The sequence below is a fragment of the Petaurus breviceps genome, unplaced genomic scaffold, assembly GCF_028583685.1.
Source record: "Petaurus breviceps papuanus isolate PSGF00001 unplaced genomic scaffold, PetGlider_PUasm1.0 90881, whole genome shotgun sequence".
Classification (NCBI taxonomy): domain Eukaryota; kingdom Metazoa; phylum Chordata; class Mammalia; order Diprotodontia; family Petauridae; genus Petaurus; species Petaurus breviceps.
Window position 1 is genome coordinate 12,585,228 of NW_027187369.1, and position 18,577 is coordinate 12,603,804.

At 49.6% G+C, this 18,577-nt stretch overlaps 1 protein-coding gene across 4 annotated transcripts in view; it reads right to left on the reverse strand.

Moving 5' to 3' along the window:
- The window catches only part of ARHGEF6 (Rac/Cdc42 guanine nucleotide exchange factor 6), a 115,298-nt gene that overhangs the window by 88,403 nt on the left and 8,318 nt on the right, over positions 1-18,577 (reverse strand). For all 4 annotated transcript variants that reach the window (XM_069074152.1, XM_069074154.1, XM_069074153.1 and 1 more), the window contains one exon: positions 3,057-3,141. In XM_069074152.1, the coding sequence (XP_068930253.1) occupies positions 3,057-3,141 (85 nt within the window). The remainder of the gene's footprint in view (positions 1-3,056; positions 3,142-18,577) is intronic.

The window sequence follows — 18,577 nt, forward strand, 5'->3', positions numbered from 1 at the left end:
AGAGAGAGAGAGAGAGAGAGAGAGAGAGGAGGGGGAGAGAGAGAAAGTATGTGTGTGTATGCATGTGGTGTATGTGTGTGTGTGTGTGTGTGTGTGTGTGTGTGTGTGTCTGGCAGTCACTGAATGGATGATTATGCATTAAAACCCCCATCAGGCCAATGTCGGCTCAGCTCTCCCTCCAAGCCTCCTAAAACTTGAAAGCAAGGCTGCTGTGTGCCCCTGCCTTCCTTGCTGACTGTGTGAGGAAAGTGGGGGCTGGCCACAGGACAAATTCCAATGAGGGTGCTCTACCCCCTCTGCTCCACTAGAAAGGGCCAGGCATTCCCTAGGAGATGAGTTCAGTAGCCAAGTCACTTCCCTGAGGCTGGGTCTTAACGTTCACCTCATTGTACTCTTAGAAACTTAGTGGTGGGGAAAAAGGGCCTAGAAAACTGGCCCTGAGAGTTTGGCAAGAGAGGGTATCATCTGTGTGGCCCCCGAAGGGATGCTTGTCATGGACAGTTCCCAAAATTAGCTGAGCTTTCTACTACAAGTCTTCCAATGATATCTTAAAATAAATTTTAAAAATAACCAAGACGGCTTCTGATGGGTCCTTTTGCATTGAATATTGTCATTGTCAATGGTGCCAAAGCCTCCTGAACCCTCAGACTGGGACGTCCATTGAGGAGTCAGCTCTCCCATTACTCTCAGATGGTCATCTGGGTGTCTGTCTGATCTTCCCAAGAGCCTATGAGTTCCAGGGGCAGGGGAAAAACTGCCCAACCCGGAAACTCGAGGGCGGGGGCCCATGCCTTAACCTCGGAATCTCTTCCCTCCTCACTCAGCAGCAGAAATACAGTAAGCTATGGGCGGTTAGGTGGCGAAGTGAGTAGAGCGCCGGCCCTGGAGTCAGGAGAACCCGAGTTCAGATCTGGACTCAGACACTTAACACACACAAAAAACCCTAGCCGTGTGACCTTGAGCAAGTTACTTAACCCCAATTGCCCTTCAAAAAGAAAAAAAAAAGAAATACAGTAAGCACTTAATGAACAGCAGTTGAATCAAATTAACCAACAAGAGGAGCCATTTTGACAGCGTTTGAAGCTTGGCCAAGCATCTGTGACCTCTTTTGAGGCTCATAACAAGAGATTGGTGAAGTTATTCACCCCATGAGAGACTCCACAGGATCACGGATCTTGAACTAAAACGAACCTTAGGGGTCATTTAGTCCAAACTCTTCATTTTACAAATGAGGAAACAAGTCCAGAGAGATGATGTGATATGCCTGCATTCATACACAGGATCCCATATCTTGAGCTAAAAGGGAACTTCGGGTCATATAGTCCAATTGCTCCTTTATACAGAAGAAACTAAGGCCTTAGAGCTAAATGAAATAAGGTCACATGGTGGCTGCCATGCTGGCCTTCAGTCAAGAGAAGCTGGGTTCAAATCCTCCTTTAGAGACATGCTAGTTGTGTGACCCTGGGGCCAATCACTTTACCTCTCTGAGATGATCTGTAAAATGGGTCCAATAATAGTGACTCCCTCAGAGGATCATTGTGAGAGCTAAATGAGATCATATATGGAAAGTATTGTGCAAACCTTAAGGTGCTATAGAAACATGAGCTCCTGTTATTGTCACACATGAAGAGACTGAGGCTGAGGGGGCTACTTAAGTGACTTGCCCAAGGTCACCCAACCAGGAAGGGTCAACTCCAGATCTGCCCACAGGCCCAGGCCAGCCCTCTAACCCCCCTGGCCACCCAGCTGTTTATATATCAAAACTGAGCTTTAAATAAACACAGTCTCCAATTACCCAGATATATGGAGAATCCCACTACATTCTTGAAGGAGTTAAATGATTTTTTAAAGGGGAAGTTTTCCACACAAAGCTTAACACCATATTCTTATCTCTTAGGAAAATCAACATGGTTAGTGAGAGAAAGAACTGGACTTAGAGGCAGGAGATTGGCTGCCAAGTCCCAGTTTCCTGCCCCAGGTAAGCTGTGTGACTTTCAGCCTCAGTTTCACCATCTGTAAAATGGGGATAATATTAGTGCCTATCACAAGGGATAACTTTGAAGATCAACAGAGAATGTGTGTGAAACACTTTGTAACCTTACAGAGTTAAGACAGACAAGATATTACAATTAGAATTTCTATTAAGTACAAATTACAGATTAGGGCAGGAGTGGGGAACCTGTGGCCTTGAGGCCACATGTGGCCCTCTAGGTCCTCAAGTGCAGCCTTTTGAATACACACTTCACAGAACAAATCCCTTTGAGGACCTAGAGGGTCACATTCGGCCTCGAGACCAAAGATTCCCCAGATGTTGTAGAAATACACACATATTTCTTCCACTCACTGAGTGGCCAAAAATTTAGATGATGTTTTCCAAGTGTGCATACTTTAAATGGCCTGTGAACCTCCCACAACTCTGTCTTTGAAGATGTTATTATCTCTGTTTCACCCATGAGCAAAATAGAGTATAGGAGAGTGAAGCAGTCACACAGTGACCACCCAGCAGAGACAGGGAATGGAGCTCGACCTTTTTCCTAACCCCAAGCCAGCACCATCCACTCACCAGTAACTGGAGCTGGATTCAGAATGTGAGTTTACCAAAAAGGAAGAAGGTGAAAGAAGAGAAGACAGTGAGAAACTGCGTCTCTCTCATGGAAGGAGAGGAACTGGGTCCTCAATTTGTAACCCATAAGAAGAAAGAAAGGGGACTGGCCTGTACCCTTCCCCCACATCCACACTGACCCCTACCCATCCAGTTATTTGGCAGAAGGCAGGCCCCTTGTCCTTGACACTATGCAAAGATGCCCAGGCATTTGCAATATGTTTGTTTCAGCATATATATATATATATATATATATATATATATATATATATATATATTTCAGCCTTTAATACAATAATTGTGCCCACCTTGAGTTGGGCCTGAGCTGGCTCCTTAGGTGATCAGGAGTCCATAAGGTACCCAAGAGATCCTCATGGCACAGCAGACACAAAGAAGAAGCCCTCCCACTCACACATCCTCCCCCTCAATGCACACACACCCTTCCCTGCCTTACCCTCGGTAGCTTTGTTGACAGCTAAAAGGGTACTCAGCACTCGGGAGAAATTGCTGCCTGTGTAAAGGTCACAAGGATCAAACACCTGTAGGGGGAAAAAAAGGGAGAGGTAAACTGTGAGACTCCCTAGACTCAAGATACCAAACCATGGCAGAAGGAAGGGAGGGGAGGAAGGGAGGGAGGAAGGGAGGGAGGGAGGGAGGGAGGAAGGAAAGGAAGGAAGGAAGGAAGGAAAGGAAGGAAGGAAAGGAAGGAAAGGAAGGAAAGGAAGGAAAGGAAGGAAGGAAGGAAGGAAGGAGCCTCCCCTTCCAGCTCACCAACCCAATTTGAAAAGCCAAGAAGTAAGCCTCGGTGTATACTGTGGGGCCAAATAAAAGAGACAGCCCACCTGCCCATCAGCTCACCTGTCTCACCAGCCAGTATGACCACCAGCCCACTGGCCTGCCTAATAACTCGAGGCAGGCCATCTGGTCATCAAAACAAGCCCAACCCCCTCCCCTGCCCCCAACTGCCAGATATGCAGGAGGCAGAGCTCTCCCTGCCCCAGCTCTCTCCAAGTACTTGCCATTGTAACCTCTGCCACTTGTATGGCATCCTAAAGTTCAAAGGGTCCTTCACAAACATCTGAGCCTCCCCACAAGAGCCCAGAGAGAGAGGCACTCTTGTTATCCCTGTTTGACAGAAGGGCCTAAAGCTCAGACAAGTTAAGGGACTTGCCCAGGGTCACACAGCTAGTAACCAGGGTTTCCTGACTCCAGATGCGACACTCTAGCCATAGCACCACACTGCCTCCCATGCCCGTGTGTCTGTCACTGTTTATAATTAGCAACAGATAAATGAGGTGATACTTCCAATAAAAGAGGCTGGCACTTCTGTTTTTATCCTAATGGGTCATTTCTTTATTTGTTGTCTGACACTTTCCCCTTTCTCTGTCCCTCCCCGGGCCCCCACTTCAGGTTCAGGCCTGCTTCTCAAGCCCTGAGAAAAGGAATGGCCCCTCGTGTGACCCCTTTGCTTAGATCCTGACCCACTCTACCCCCATATTGCCCAGGATTTCTGCCTGGTACCCATTTTCTTTGCTCCTTGGTCCCTGGTCTGGGCTCAGAATTCTTGTTGTAGCCACCTTCCTGGACTTGGGCCCTTGCTTGAATTCAACAGCTGATACCAGAACTTCTACCTTAATGCTTAGGTTCCATACTTAAAATATTAGCTCTTCCCAAGGAATTTGCTAGTTAAACTCTCCCTTAAATAGTAATGTCTAACATGGGCACTGGCATTTTCATTGACTTATGAAACTAACAAGAGCCCTGTGAAGCAGGTTGTACAAATATTGTTATCATCATCTCCATTCTACACATGAGGAAACTGAGTCCCAGAGAAGTATGTAAGCAGACCATGGTCAGAAGGCAAATAAGTGACTGAGCAGACACTGGAAAGCAGATCTCTAGACTCCATTAAGTCACGCTGTTTTGAATGGAAGATCCAAGATGATTTGGATCAGGGGTTAAGGGGAGAGGGCAAGAGGGGCCCTGGGACCTCAGGAATATAGTGGGGAAAAGGGCTCTGGGGAACTTGAGTAGGGACCATTTGGCTAGCAGCTGGCCATGTCCACACGTGAAATGAAATGGGTCTGGCCAAAACACAAATGAAATGGTGGCCCTAAAACAAGCAGCACGAGGACAAGAGAAAGCACTGAAGGAAACGCAGATTTGCTGCAGAGAATCTGTTTGATTTTAAGCTCCAAGAGGGTAGGGACCAGTTCTTATTCATCTTTGTATCTCTCACAGTGAAAGAGCACACACTAAATCTTTGTTGAATGAGACTGTCAACAGGCAATTACAACATCATGTAACGAGTCACCTATCGGTTCTATTCTCCGGACAAGCATTAGCAGAGTTTTTTCCAACTCAAGTTATGGGAAGAGAAACCACAATGACCATGAAGTCCCACCCTATCTTGGTAGGCAGAATTTGATAATGACGGATCTTCTTTGCAAAGGTTCCCCCCACCCACCCCAGTCTTCTTTTTGGGGAGATCTATATGCCAAGGAGAACCAATCTCTTCTTCCTTTCTCCTCTACAACATATCAGGTGTCTATATGGAAATGGGCAGGGCTCGGGTCTGTCTACCAGAATGGAGCTCACCAAAGCAAAGGCATTCTTCTTGGTCTCCAGAAACCCTCCCATGACTCTGGGGGGAACTCAGCTAAAGCCTCCCATTCCTTTGGCAGGAACTCAACTAAAACATGTATGCTACTACCCACCCACTCCATATTGCAAACCCAGAATAAGTCAGGGGCCCTGTCCAGGCAAACTTTCTCCCTCTCTTCCTAACTACAGCTTCTAAAAATAGACATGAGGATTCTGCAGCCCTACAGCACTGATGTTTACAATAGCCACGAAATTTGAGGAAATTAAATCCAATTAAACCAGCATTTTAGTAAGTGAATCCTCAGTTCCAGGCATTGTGCTTGGCAAAGCCAAAAACAAAAACAAAACTTTCACCATTCTATGCTCTTAACCACAAGCACTGAGAAGAATAGATGTAGAGCAATGCTGAAAGAGCAATGAACTTGGAGTCTAAAGAAGTAGGTTGAAATCCCAGCTCTACCATTAACTAACTGGGTGTCCTTGGGCAAGTAAGGCTGCTATCTATATTTTTGTACATATTTTCTCGCTGTCAATAACCTCCCTGGGGGATAGTCCCAGTACTGGAATGTCTGAGTCAAAGGGTATGAACAATTTAGTAATTTTTCTTGCATAATTCCAAATTGTTTTCCAGAACGGTTGAAGCAATTCACAGCTGGACCAGCTGTGAATTAGCACGCCTGTCTTCCCACAGCCCCTCCAACAATGAGTTTTACCATCCCTGCTAGTTTGATGGGTGTGAGAGGATTGTTTTAAGTTTCATTTCACTGATTAACAGTGATTGTCAAAATTTCTTTCATGTGGTTTTGATAGTTCATATTTCTTTCTTTCAAAGCTATTTGCTCAAATCCTTCCATCACTGGTCTACTGAGCAGCCTTTACTTGTAATACCTAAATGAAGGAGGAGGCATTTATTTAAACCTACTTAAAGTCTCTCTCCATTTCAAAGGAGAGAAGCAACTATTAATAAAGGTCTTCTGATGGTGTGCAGAAGCCATGGGAGCTATCGGAGCCAGGGACAAGGTTGACTGCTTTCCCACTGTTTGAGAGCAAGCTGTTTTTCTGGTCCCATTATAACAGCCCCAAACCTCCCAAGGAAATTGCCATGTTGGCTGCATAGGTGACAGGGCAAGCAACCAGACCTAAAGAAATACCTAGAATGAAGTCAGTACACCTGCTGTCGCCAAGGTTACCCTGATGGCCTTTCTCAGTCCTCATCAGCCCTGCCCCATGTCAGCTTCTTCCTTCTGGACACTCTTCTCAAGTTCCAAGCCACTGCCTCTTCTGGCTCTCCCTGCTACCTTCTCAGTCTCCCTCGCTAGCTCAGGACCCATCTATCTCCCTTCCTCTTAGCATGGGTATCCCAAGGCTCCAGCTAAGGCCCTCTTCTCTTCTCCCTCTATACCTCTGAGATCTCATCAGCTCCCATGGACTCAATTATCATTTCTAAGCAAATGACTCCCAACCCTACATCTCCAGCTGAAATGTTTCTCTTGACTTCAGTTCCAAAGTGCCAACTGTCAGACATCTCTACTTCCATGGCCTGCTGTCATCTCCAACTCAACATGTCCAAATTAAAGCTCATTAAATGATGAAACATGCCTTCCCTCTTCTCCCCAAAGGGGGGGTGTCTACCACAGGGGCAAGAGTTTGAATATGCTGTCAGACGCTCTGCTGTAATGATTGTTTTTGCTTAATTGTTTTCCCCTATTAACAAGGGAGGGTTCAATGCTTGGGTGAAGAGCACAGAGGGGCTGTGATATAAAAGGAAAAGGCACCAATTAAGTTTCTTCTGAAGTAAAGGCTTAGGAACCAGATTGCAAATGTAATAAATAATAGGCATGAATATATTCTGTACATGGAACATCTTACATAACATATAAAACACGTAAACAAAGCTAAAGGCTCCAAACCTTCGGATGCAGTGAGAACAGGCAGAAGAACAAAAAGACTTGGGGCTGGCACTTAGGGTCCTTTGTTGCAATAGAGGGTGGGCTCTTTCAGGTGTTCTTTTTGCATATTTGCAATTTTGCATATTGATCGGACTGTTATGATTTGGTACCACGTTAGATAGGAAAAGTGGCCTCTGGAATGAGTGCTATGAGGGCCCGGCCCTTGGCCACAACTGGGCTTCCACGTGCCTCAGGCCACCCCTAGGACTTGGCTGTTCTCTTGTTTGGTAAAACAAGTTCTTACACCCTTAGGAACTCCTCCAATTAGTCTTCTTCTATTTCTATGTACATTAAGTTTCCAGAGAAAGGGACAGCAAATTCCCTCTGTGAATACAGGTCCACCCATCACTGCCCCATAAAGTCTGAGAGCTGCCCAGAGTCCAGAGGAACAGGCCATTGCTCAGGGTCACACGTCTCTATCCAGGTCCTCCGGGTAACAAGGCTAGTTCTCTTCCCATGAGGCCATGCTGCCTCTTACTACAATTTTAAGGAAACGTGAAAGCCTTGTCTACTTATCTATTCTCTGTCCTTTCAACAATTAAGAGAACACAGTCTGCTTGGTACTCGAGGCAGGGAGAGTAACTGCAGAGATCCTCGATCCTTTCCTAGATGGCCCAATCGCTGAATCACTAGGGTTTCCTGGGATGGGGGGCCAGGACTCAGGGCTTGGGGCTCCCTGGGATAGCAAGCCAAGCAGAGTCCCCAAGTACCTGCCCTGTCTGACTCTCCTTATCACAGTGCCCCCCACTGGTACTTCTGGGGTACAGGAGAGGGAGTGCTGGCCTGCAAAATAGAACCAGCCCCTCAACACACAAACTCCCTAGCTAGGAGACCCTGAGCAAGTCCCTTGCATCTCAGGGAGCCTCAGTGATCTCATCTGTAAAATGGGAATAAAATCCTACCAACCTCCTAAGGTTGGCTGTGATGAAAAGATGTAACAGAGGACAATCAAGTCCAACCCCCTTATTTTATGGAGAAGAAAAACAGGGCAAACAGAGGGGAAGTGACTTGCCCACGGGTACACAGTTCCTAGGTATCTGAGGTAGGACTGGAACCTTGGTCTTTGTGGCTCTAGGCCCAAGACTATCCATGCCAGGACCTCTCAGTATGTAACAAAGTACCCTGCAGACCTTCAATGTCTATACTGGGGGTTCAGAACCTGGGGGCCACAGAAAGATGGCAGATGGGTCTGTGAATTGGGATGGGGGAAAAAGGTTATTGTCACTAACCTTTACCTGAAATTTGGCATTTCCTTCCATTATGAATGTAGGCAACAAGACATGACTGGAGGAGTCCCTCCCCATAGGCTTCCCCAGCTATTATCTTCCTTATTAACAAGAAGTCCTTCGACAAGGAAAGCTACCTCTCTCATTCAGAGCCTCAGTTTCTTCATCGGTACTATGAGGACAATAACATTTACACTACTTCTATCCCAGGACCTGTGAGGGGGTGGGGGAGCCTTGCAAAGGCTGAAAGCAGGGGAGAAGTAGAAGTTATTGTTGCTACTGGGACGGGGGGGGGAGTGCAAAAAAATGGCAAGAACCCTTGTGGAGGTGGCTGATCTTTGGAAAGTAGCTTGTACTGGGAGAGGCTCCCAAGATGGCAAAATGGGAATAGTACTGTCCTTGGACAACCTGCCCAACAATAAATAGGCATGAGAGAAAGGAGAGCCTCTCTCCTTGTTAACAAGTGGGGCCAAATGAGCTGCTGCCACCAGTCCCGCCTCACAAACACATGACTACCAAAGCACCTGCTGCCTTCAATCCCCCTCCCTCCCCATTCCCCCATCAGAGCCCCAGCCCCCTCCTATCTCTGCCCCTCCCCCCAGTTTCCAGGCCCATCACTGAGCCCCCACCCCACCTCTTGCCAGGGCAGGGCTTCTGTGCTTGGCGCTCCAGCTCCCAGCGGCTCCCAGAGCTAAGACAAAAAAATCATCCCACCCAAGGAACTCTGCCTGTAAAAGCAGAGTATTGTTTCCATGGGGAGTGTATTTCATAAGGCCAGAAGACCAAAAATTTAGAGCTGGAAGGGGACTCAGGGGCCATCTAGTTCAGCACACTCCTTTTATAGATAGGGAAACTGAGGCCCAGAGAGATGAAAGTGACTTGCCCAAGGTCACACACAAGGATCACAGGGCTGGAGCTTGAAGGGACCTCAGCTCAGAGGCCAACTAGTCCAAAATCTTCATTTCAGAAGGAGGACACAGAGTCGGAGAGGTTTTGAGTGACCTAGTCCAGGGCTCTGTCTTCTGCTGCCCCATTCCCAGGCTGAGCCTCAGAAGACCTTCGTAGGGCAAAGTAAGCAAAACCAAGGGAACACTTTAAATCGTGACCACAAAAACATACAGACATAACTGTAGAGCAAAGATCAACATAAGGACCAATCTTGACTCCAGAGAAGTGATGGGGAAGAAGCTGTGCCCCTCCTCTTGGAAGAGAGGTGGTGAGCTACAGGTGTGAAACAGAGCATTCGACACCAGAGAGAGGTGAGCCATCTGTTTGTTTTTCTTTGCTGCCATACTCTGTTACATAGGTGGGCTCACTGGTGGGGGGTGGGGGGAGAACATGACAGCAATATAAAAGATAAAGCATAAATATAACCTATTTTTTTAAAGAGAGAAAATGTTTTTCAAGTTTCAACCAACTGACTTAAAAACAGACTCTTGGAAGCTGCTCTTATGTATCCAAATGTGCTTCCTTCCACAGGGGGACCCTGTTCACTTTCTCTTGTACTAAATGTATTCTAAAACCAACACATGCTCGACTTTCCTCATTTTAGACAAGATTTATACCCTTCTGAGGACAATTTCCCTCTACCATTCTCCAGCACCACCAGTAGCCCCCTCTCTACTCACAGATTTGGGGGGAGAGGCAACCCCCACCCCCAACTGCCAGCAAAGACAACTGAGGCCCAGGGAAGGAAAGGCTCCTGGCTCCATGAAACCACAGGCATTAAACAGACTTGAAGCAAGGTCTTCTAGGGTCCTTTCCACTAGTTCACTCTGCTGGCCAGCCCTGCCAAATGCCCAGGACAGCCTGGGCTAGGTTCCAAAAGGCCTGCCATGTCCTGCCTGTCTCCCATTCTGACAGGTGGGGGGAGGAGGTAGGCACGAGAGACGGGGCTCCTTCACCCCTCCTCACCCACAGCAATGTGTCCAGCTCATCTAGTTCTGGCCTGGGTGGCATTCCGAGATGGGGGATGGGGAGGGAGGGGGCTAAATGGGACACCAGGCCCAAGGGCAGAAAGAAGGGCAGAAGTGATGGCTCCCCTTATTCCCACTGAGTCAAGTTGGCAAGCCAACAGAAAAAAGGCCAAATCAGAGCAATGAGCGATACGTTCCCCAGTGCAAACGAAGCCTTGGCTTTGCCAGATCCAGGAGACAGGAGACATATATAAAGTAAAGGGCACTGGACTAAGGGTAGAAAAACTGCGGCTTGGGCCCAGCTCCACCAACTCCTCCCCCTCTGTGGAGAGTAGCTCTCATAAAAAGCCAGAAGGTCAGGTGAGACAAGCCCTTAGCATCCTAGGGTTTTGGAGACCCTTTCACTAAAAGAAAAGCTGCCCTGGTGCACTTAAGTGTCCGCCTCCACCAAGCTTCCCCTGACCAGGATCACAGGATCCAAAGTTGGAAAGGTCAACTCCCTCCTCTGATGGAGGAAGACACTAAGGCCCCAGGGAGGGGAAAGGACTGGCCCAAGGTCACAGAGTTCCTAAGTGGCAGGACCAGCCTGTTCTGGTCTCCTCCCTCCTCCCCCTCAGCACCTAAGAGGCACCAGATACAATCTGGGACTTAATTCTATTGTCCTTTGTTGTTCGTGTGTGTTCATCTTTTCTCCCTAACTGAACTTCTTTTGGGGGGGAAGGGGGAATCAGAGGCAGGGCAGGAACCATTTTATATGTCTTCAGTATCTTCCCTCACCCCACCAGTGTCCAGCATAGTGCTGCTGCCATGGAACCTTCTCAATAAATATTTAATTGTTAGCCTGAGGAAGTCCCAGCATGGAAGCTTCCATCATTAAGGAAGATCGCAACCTTTCTATGACTAACTTTCAGGGAGCTGCCTGAGGCACAGAAGGTGAGATGATATGCCCAAAGTCATACTTAGAAAGTGTCAAAGGGAAGATTCGAATCTGGGCCTTCCTGACTTGAAGTCTTATACTTTAGCTCCTACACCAGGTTGCCCCTGATGAATGAGAAAGAGCATTCCAGGTCACATTCAGCCTTCCAGAAACACACCTAGCACTTAAAGCAGAGAGCTTGGCTCTGCTGGTCCAGATGGGCTGGGAAGGTCACCAGCTTGGGTCCAGAGCTGCTCTGTTCCACTTGACACAGGACATCTGGCTCCCTCCTACTCCCACACAAACTTTGGAGCCTGGCTTAGCTCAGGAGAGGATGGAAAGTAGAAAGCCATGGGCTTGGATTGGGCTTGGGGCTACTGGGGTAACACCTTCCTCAATCTCAGGGTATCACTGTCGACAGCCCCTGAATGAAGCAGGAGAACCCCAGAGTAACCTCACCCCAGCTGTGGCCCTCTCCACAAAGTCAGGCCAGCTGAGCCCACCAGGTCCCAGGAGGGAACTCACCCCAAGCCAGCAAGCCAGCGGGAGCCCGGGGCGGCGTCACAGGCTGCAGCAGGTCCCTCTCACTACCTCTAGGCTTCAGGACAACTAGAGGGTTGCTCTGAAGCTAGGGTGGTTTTTCTTTCCCCCTTTGGAGCTGGCAACCAATAGAAATGCACTGGGCAAGGAATTCTTGGGCTTCCTGCAGAGGTCTATATAGAAGCCGCTTTTCCAAAACTGGTCTGTCATTTTTAGAAGGGCCAGTCAGTGCCGAGGAGACATAATCCAACCAGCCTGAGGAGGGGAGAAGTGGGCTCAGATAACAAGAAGTATCAGGAATGGCATCCATTGAGCTCTGGGCCTCAGCGTGCACACACCACACCTTCTAGAGGCTGCTTCCCGGGGCCGCTTCCAACAGGGCTCATTACCCGTGTCAGATATAGCAGGGGTCAGAGCTGGAGAATGCTCAGGGGAGTGTGCTCAGCACTGGGGACAGGAAGCCCCAACCCAATATAGGAGAGAGAAACATCTCCTGCCCTAAAGAAGCTTACAGTCTATCAGAAGCAAAGAAATGGAAACATAACCATCTGAAGACAGAGAGAGAACCAGCCACTAGGGAGAGAAAGAAAGGCTTCTCAGAGGAGGCAGGCGTGGCACCTGAGCTCAGGCCTGAAGAAATGGAGAGGAGGGATTGGAAGAAAGGCTTGGGTTCCAGTCGTGATTTGGACACCCACAAACCAGGGGATCCTGGACAAGTCACTGAACCTCTCTGGGCCTCAGTTTCCCTCATCTGTACAATGAGGGAGTTGGACTCAATGGCTCCTAAGGTTCCTTCCAGCAGGGTATGGATAGGTCAGAATTAATGCATGGCAGGCACAGAGGCTAGTCTATGCAAAAGCACTGAGGTGGGAGATCAACTAGTACACCTGCAATTAGGCCAGAACACAAAGTATGTGAAGGGGAATAATGTGAAGTTAGGCTGGGGGCCAAGTGGGGAAGGAAGGAAAAACCATGGAGGGATGGCAGCAGCGGCTGCATGGCTGGCGCTGCCTAACTCTTTCTTTGGCACAAGGGAAAGCTGTCTCCGTGTGTGGTCAGGAGGAATGTGGTATCTGGAAGCAGCTGGTGTAAAAACCAAAGGCAATGATGAAATGAAAGAAAATGAGAAAGGATGAGAAAGGTGAAGAAAGGAAAGGGAAGAGAAGGAAAGGGGAGGGGAGGGAGGGGGAGGGAGGGGAAGGGAGGGGAGGGGAAGAGAGAGAGAGGAGAGGAGAGAGCATTAGCTGGGTCTCTGAGCATGTGTTCTATAGCAGGTCCAGTCTAATTTGTCAGGGTGTAGCAAGAGCTGAAACTGGGATTAAGGATTAATTAGGCTAAGCAGGCAGGGTCCCCAGTGACAGGTTTTCATGAAGATGGCAGCACAGTGGCACTGCCAACGTGGATATAGGGCCTTCATCTGAAGTCAGTCTGAGGGTAGCATTTCTCCTGCCCCAACTTTGTATGCCAACCCCAGATGGCCACCAATGGCGAAGCACAGCTTAGCTGGGCGGGTTATCAAATACCCAGGCAAAGGATCATCTATTCAAAGCTGGAAAGGGCTCCCAAGTCCAACTGAGCTACCCTTTTACAAATGAGGAAACTGAGGCCCAGAGAGCCAAAGTAACTGACCGAATGGAGAACTGCTGGCCAAAATCATGGGGTTTTCCTTTTCTTTTCAAAGGCTCTGATTTTCCCATGCATGACCACTAGAAACTTTGAGACCTCAAGGCACAGTTAAGAAAAAAAAAATCAGCTTATTATCCGTGAGATAGAGGAGACAGGCAGAGAAAAGAGAGGGGGCAGGAAGGCCACGCAAATGGGAGCTTTTCTGAATGAAGCATGGTCCTAGGAGAGGACGCCAGCTTTTCCTGTTTCAGGTTTCCATCTCAAAAAGTAAAACTTCATCTATCCAGAACCCCCAGAAAAAGTCATTCTGGATAGCTGTCATCAAATTGGGTTTTTAAGCATCTTTAAGCACCAAATTGGGTTTGTTTGGGGTTTGGGGGGGGGATGGGCACCACTTTTATGACAATTAATGGAACCCAAGCCCTCACCCTTGTGACCCTGGATTCTGATAAGGAAGCACTCGCTTGTCTTTGCTGGTCCCAGGCAATACCTCCCAGGCATCTCCATGCCATGTACAAAATGTCCCCTACCCACTCCAGCAGCCCCCTTGCAAACTCTAGCTCTGAGCTCAGGCCCCAGACTCTGAAAAACAATAACAAAATCTGCACTGCCATTTCTAGAAAGGGCTTATGGCTGACATAAGCCCCATGACTCCAATTACTGGCCAAAACACTCCTGGAAACCATTCCCTTCCATAGGGTACCTTCCTTATTGGAATATAAGCTACAGGAGGGTCTGTCTTCCTTGCCTAGATGTGTATCCCCAGAACTTAGCACAGTGACTGGCACATGGGAAGCATGTGAGAAACACATGCATCTTTCTCTAACATAGCCACACTTCCCTGCCTTCTTAAGCAGATTGTACAGAAGGAGCATAATTTAATCTTTGGCTGATGGCTTAGCAATATCATCTTATGGGGGGGTTGTTCAGACCTGTGATTTAATTGATGTAAGAAATTATACACATATTGGCAACTATCCTGCAACTCGAGCACCGCCAAGAGGTTAAGTGACTTGCCCACTACCACTATTTTGTGGCATGACTGAAACATGAATCTTCTTTACTTCACTAAGACCAGCAGCCTCAGTATCATCATTATAAATATTAATTACTGTGCTGGGCCATAATACATAGCACCCCCATCCAGAGGTCACTAAGGCACACAGGGCTGTTTATCCTTTTGTCAAATGGCCCCATATTGCTGAGCTTTCTGAATTCTCATGTCTGCTTTTTCTAGGTTTCCATTTCTTCTTTGTCAGCTAAGTCTTTGCTCTGCTGAAGTTTAGCTGCCTCTGACTGTCCTTGCCCACCTGGCTTGATCCCCTACCAGTTTCCTCAAAAAAAAAATCTGCTTCTGGTTTGCCATAAAGTTTAGAAACCAACTCACTAAGCTTGTTAGAATTATGTATAAAATAAAAGTTTAAAAGTTCTGAGTGAAATACCTGAGGAGCCCTCCTCAGCAAGAGATTTGCAGGAGCTTTAGTATATGGACTTTCACCTGGGATCTGAAATAGTGAAGGCCCTTGAGAGTTGAGAGAACAATAAGCCAAGTACAGCGCCTTAGATCAAAGTATTTAACCAGGGGTGGGGACCCTTTGGCCACAAGGCCATATGTGGCCCTGTAGGTCCTCAAGTGAGGCCCTTTGACAGAATCTAAACTTCACAGAATGGATTCAGTAAAAGGGCCACACTTAAGGACCTACAGGGCCATGTGTGGCCTTGTGGCCAAAGGGTCCCCACCCTGATTTAAGCAAATGGATGAACAGGCATCATAATATAAAAGTAAAAAACACCCTGCTTCTCCAATTTCACCCCATGGAGGTTCTCAGTAAAGGTAGTTAGTTACATTGCACTTGAGTTAACTATCTCAAATGGAGAGTTGGCCTCCTTGGACTCTTCAAATCTCCTCAGGGAGGAATAACATCAATAACTGAAATGAGCAAATTAAACCCAACTTCCTTTCTCATTCATCTCTCCTGAACTCTCTGACAGAGGGAAAAAAAATAGTTGTGGAAAAGCCACAACTCACCTAAACCAATATCCCAGGATTACGTATCATAAATGTGGCATAGCGCAGCCATATGGGGTCTTGACCCACAGTTTAAGAAGCACTGAAGGGGTCTTGAGTGGAAAAAGTTTAAGAAGCTCTGGTCTTGTGAAAGGTAACCTGGTCAGGGACACAGGGAGACCAGGGTTTTAATTCTGTCTCTACCAATATCTAACTGTGTGACCTTGGGCAGGTCACTAAGCCTCTGTCAGTTTCCCCATCTATAAAGTTGAGAATCACAGAATCTCTAAATGGCAAGTGGCCTCAGCAGCCATCTGATCCAACCCACACCGGAACAAAAATCCTCCCCTACAGCAAAGCAGTCATTCAACCTTGGCCTCAGGACCTTCATCTAGCAGGAACCAAGGCAGCCCATTCCACTCTGGAACAGCCTTCTCATTGTTTGAATTCCTGAGTTCAAAGTTTAATAGTTTGTGTAATCCTGGATAAGTCACTTCACTGCTGTTGGCCTCAGTATCCTCATCAGGAAAATGGGGATAATAGCACCCACCTGCTAGGGTTGCTTTGAGGATAAAGGAAAATCATATTTGTTTAGCACTTTGCAATCCTTAAAATGCTATAGAAATGCTAGCTAGTAGTATTCCCATCAGCCCCTCACCCCTACCCCAAGCAGTCCATTCCACTTTGGATCCTCTCTCACTGTTAAGAAAGTTGTTGGGCTTTTTCCCCTTATGTACAGTTCAAATCATCTTTTAGGTAATTTTCACCCACTGATCCCAGTTCTGCCCTCGGAGGTCAAGCAGCACCAAGGCTAATCCCTTTTCAAAGGCACTACAGCCTGGCCTACATACTTGATGGCGGTTTAATAAAGTAAGATAAAATATAAAGTAAGTAACCACTAACAAAGCAGGAAGCACTCCGATAAGATAAGAGTGGGATCCAAATCCAGGGGATGGTCACGAATGGAATGTCCTTCAGTGACAAAGGGAGGCTTTGGCCCCACCATCACAGGCTGAGTGCAAGCCTCCTTCCCAGTTGTCGTAACTGTTCAAGGAAGCTAGCTAAGGGAATGAGTACAAGAGCTTATGTAAGAAAGAGCTGCAGCAGTGCCTGGTGGGTAGCACAATACTTTGTTTTAAGATACTTCTCCAGGGTAAATGTGAGAACGGAAAAACAAGGGGCGGGATCGGGTCCTCCACTGCTTGGGGGGGGGGGGGGCTCTTTGCCATCATCCCCCAGACAACGTTGCATCATTTTATTGGGCCAACTTGGGGCCTCGGTAGATGTCAAAGTTAGGAATCTGCGCCCATAACTCCATTTCCAGGAAAACCCAAGTGAGAAAGGCAATTTGGCCCCCACACTGTGACTAAAGGGGTTTGAGGTTGTTATTGTTATTGTTTTCAACTCTTCACAGAACCCAAGCTTAGACGCCGGTCCACTAAAGAGACTGATGGGAGAAGGCGACTTAGACATGCAGAGTGGTGCTGGCCTTAAAAACAAACACTGTGCGTGTGTACTGATAAACGTCCTACAACTCAAGAGTTTCTCCTCCCAAGGAGACATTACAAAGGGAGCCCCCACCCACCCACAACCCCACCCCCCAAAAAAAGTTAGCTCCCCGGGATGGTGGGCAGCCGCTTCAGGGCGCTGTACTGGGGAGGCCGAATGGGATAGCTTGGAGAACCTGTTGGGACCCTAATGGGCTCGAGAACAAGCACCTGGAAGTAAGCCCCGAGGCCAGGGCAAAGTTGGGATTGACTGGCAGGGCGCACGCACCGCGGGCAGGTGGCCTGGCGGGTCAGTGTCGCCTCTCGGGGCCACTACATACCTGGGGCAGACTGGGTGCCGAGAGGTCCTTCGGGCGCTTTGGTTCAGGGAGTGCTAAAGTGTTGCGATCTCGCCCTGGAGAGAAGTCAAATGAAGATACTTTCTGCGGCCAGACTTGGTCCCGAGTTTAGCTCCTCCCTCCACTGCCCCTGATCGCAATCTCTCCAAGCGCCTGCCCCGCCGACTGGCTGAGCGGGGCCACAAATCAGCTGGTCGCCAAGCCAAAGAGAAGCTCTCGAGGGATGCTCGGACTACTTGGACGCTGAGCTCCCCCCGCTTCCAGCACCCCCGAGCCCCCCTGCTCCGGAGCTGAGCCGAGCCGCGCCGCCTGGGTCCCGTGCGCCCGCGTACGGCCAGCCGGTCGGCCCCCGCGCACTCCAGCTGCTGCCACCTCCGAGCCCGAGCCCCAGACCCCGAGTCACAGGGCAAGCCTGGCCAGCGCGAGCCGGTGCCAAGGCTCCGAGCAGCGAGCGCTCGCCCCGGGCGGCCAAGTGGAGCTCAGCCTGGCTGCGACCCCGCGCCCCGGCCCCTCAGACTCCTGGCCCGAAGGGGACCTCAGCAGATCTACCGGACCCCCAAGTCTCCTTCCGCCGCAGCCAAGCGAAAGGAATTACTTCAGTTTTCCCCAGACTCAAGCAAGCCAACCGCCCCAGATGGGAGGAGAGAGAAGAAAAAGCCGCCCGCAACTTCCGACAGCGCCGCAAAGTCCGCGGGGCTGCGGGGCTGGCCCCGCTGCCCTAGCCCTGGCGGCGGCGGCCGCGGCGGCGGAGGCAGCGGCGCACGAGGCGCCGCGCTGTGGCCGCGGAAAGCGCGCGGGCTGCGGGGCGGGGGGGCGCCGGCGGCGGCCTCGCCTGCACCCCGGCCCCAGCGCCGGCTCCGCTCCGGCGGTACAGCGCGCAGCCCAGCGGCTGGAGCGCGGCCACGCAGGGGCGGCGCGGGGGGCCCAGCCCGGCCGAGGAGGCGAGGCGACCAGCCGCAGTCTGCAACTTGTCCTTGCCCAGCTCTCGAAAAGCGCCAGCGTTTGCCCCCTCCCCGCGGCGGCCGCGGCGGCGGCAGCAGGGGCTGGGGCAGGGACAGGGAGCCCGCAGGGGCCGGAGCCCGAGCCAAGCAAGTGGGCTGCTGCCGGCTGGGACCCTGACGGCGGCGGCGACGGCGGCAGCAGCGGCAGCGGCGGCGGGGAAGCGATGACCCGGACCTGGATCGGAGGAGTAGGAACTGGAAGTGACAGCGGCGCAGGGCAGAGCAGCAGCAGCTTCGGCGGCGGCGGCGGCGGAGGCAGCAGCAGCTTCGGCAGCAGCAGCAGCAGCTTCGGCAGCAGCAGCAGCAGCTTCGGCGGCGGAGTCAGCAGCAGCTTCGGCGGCGG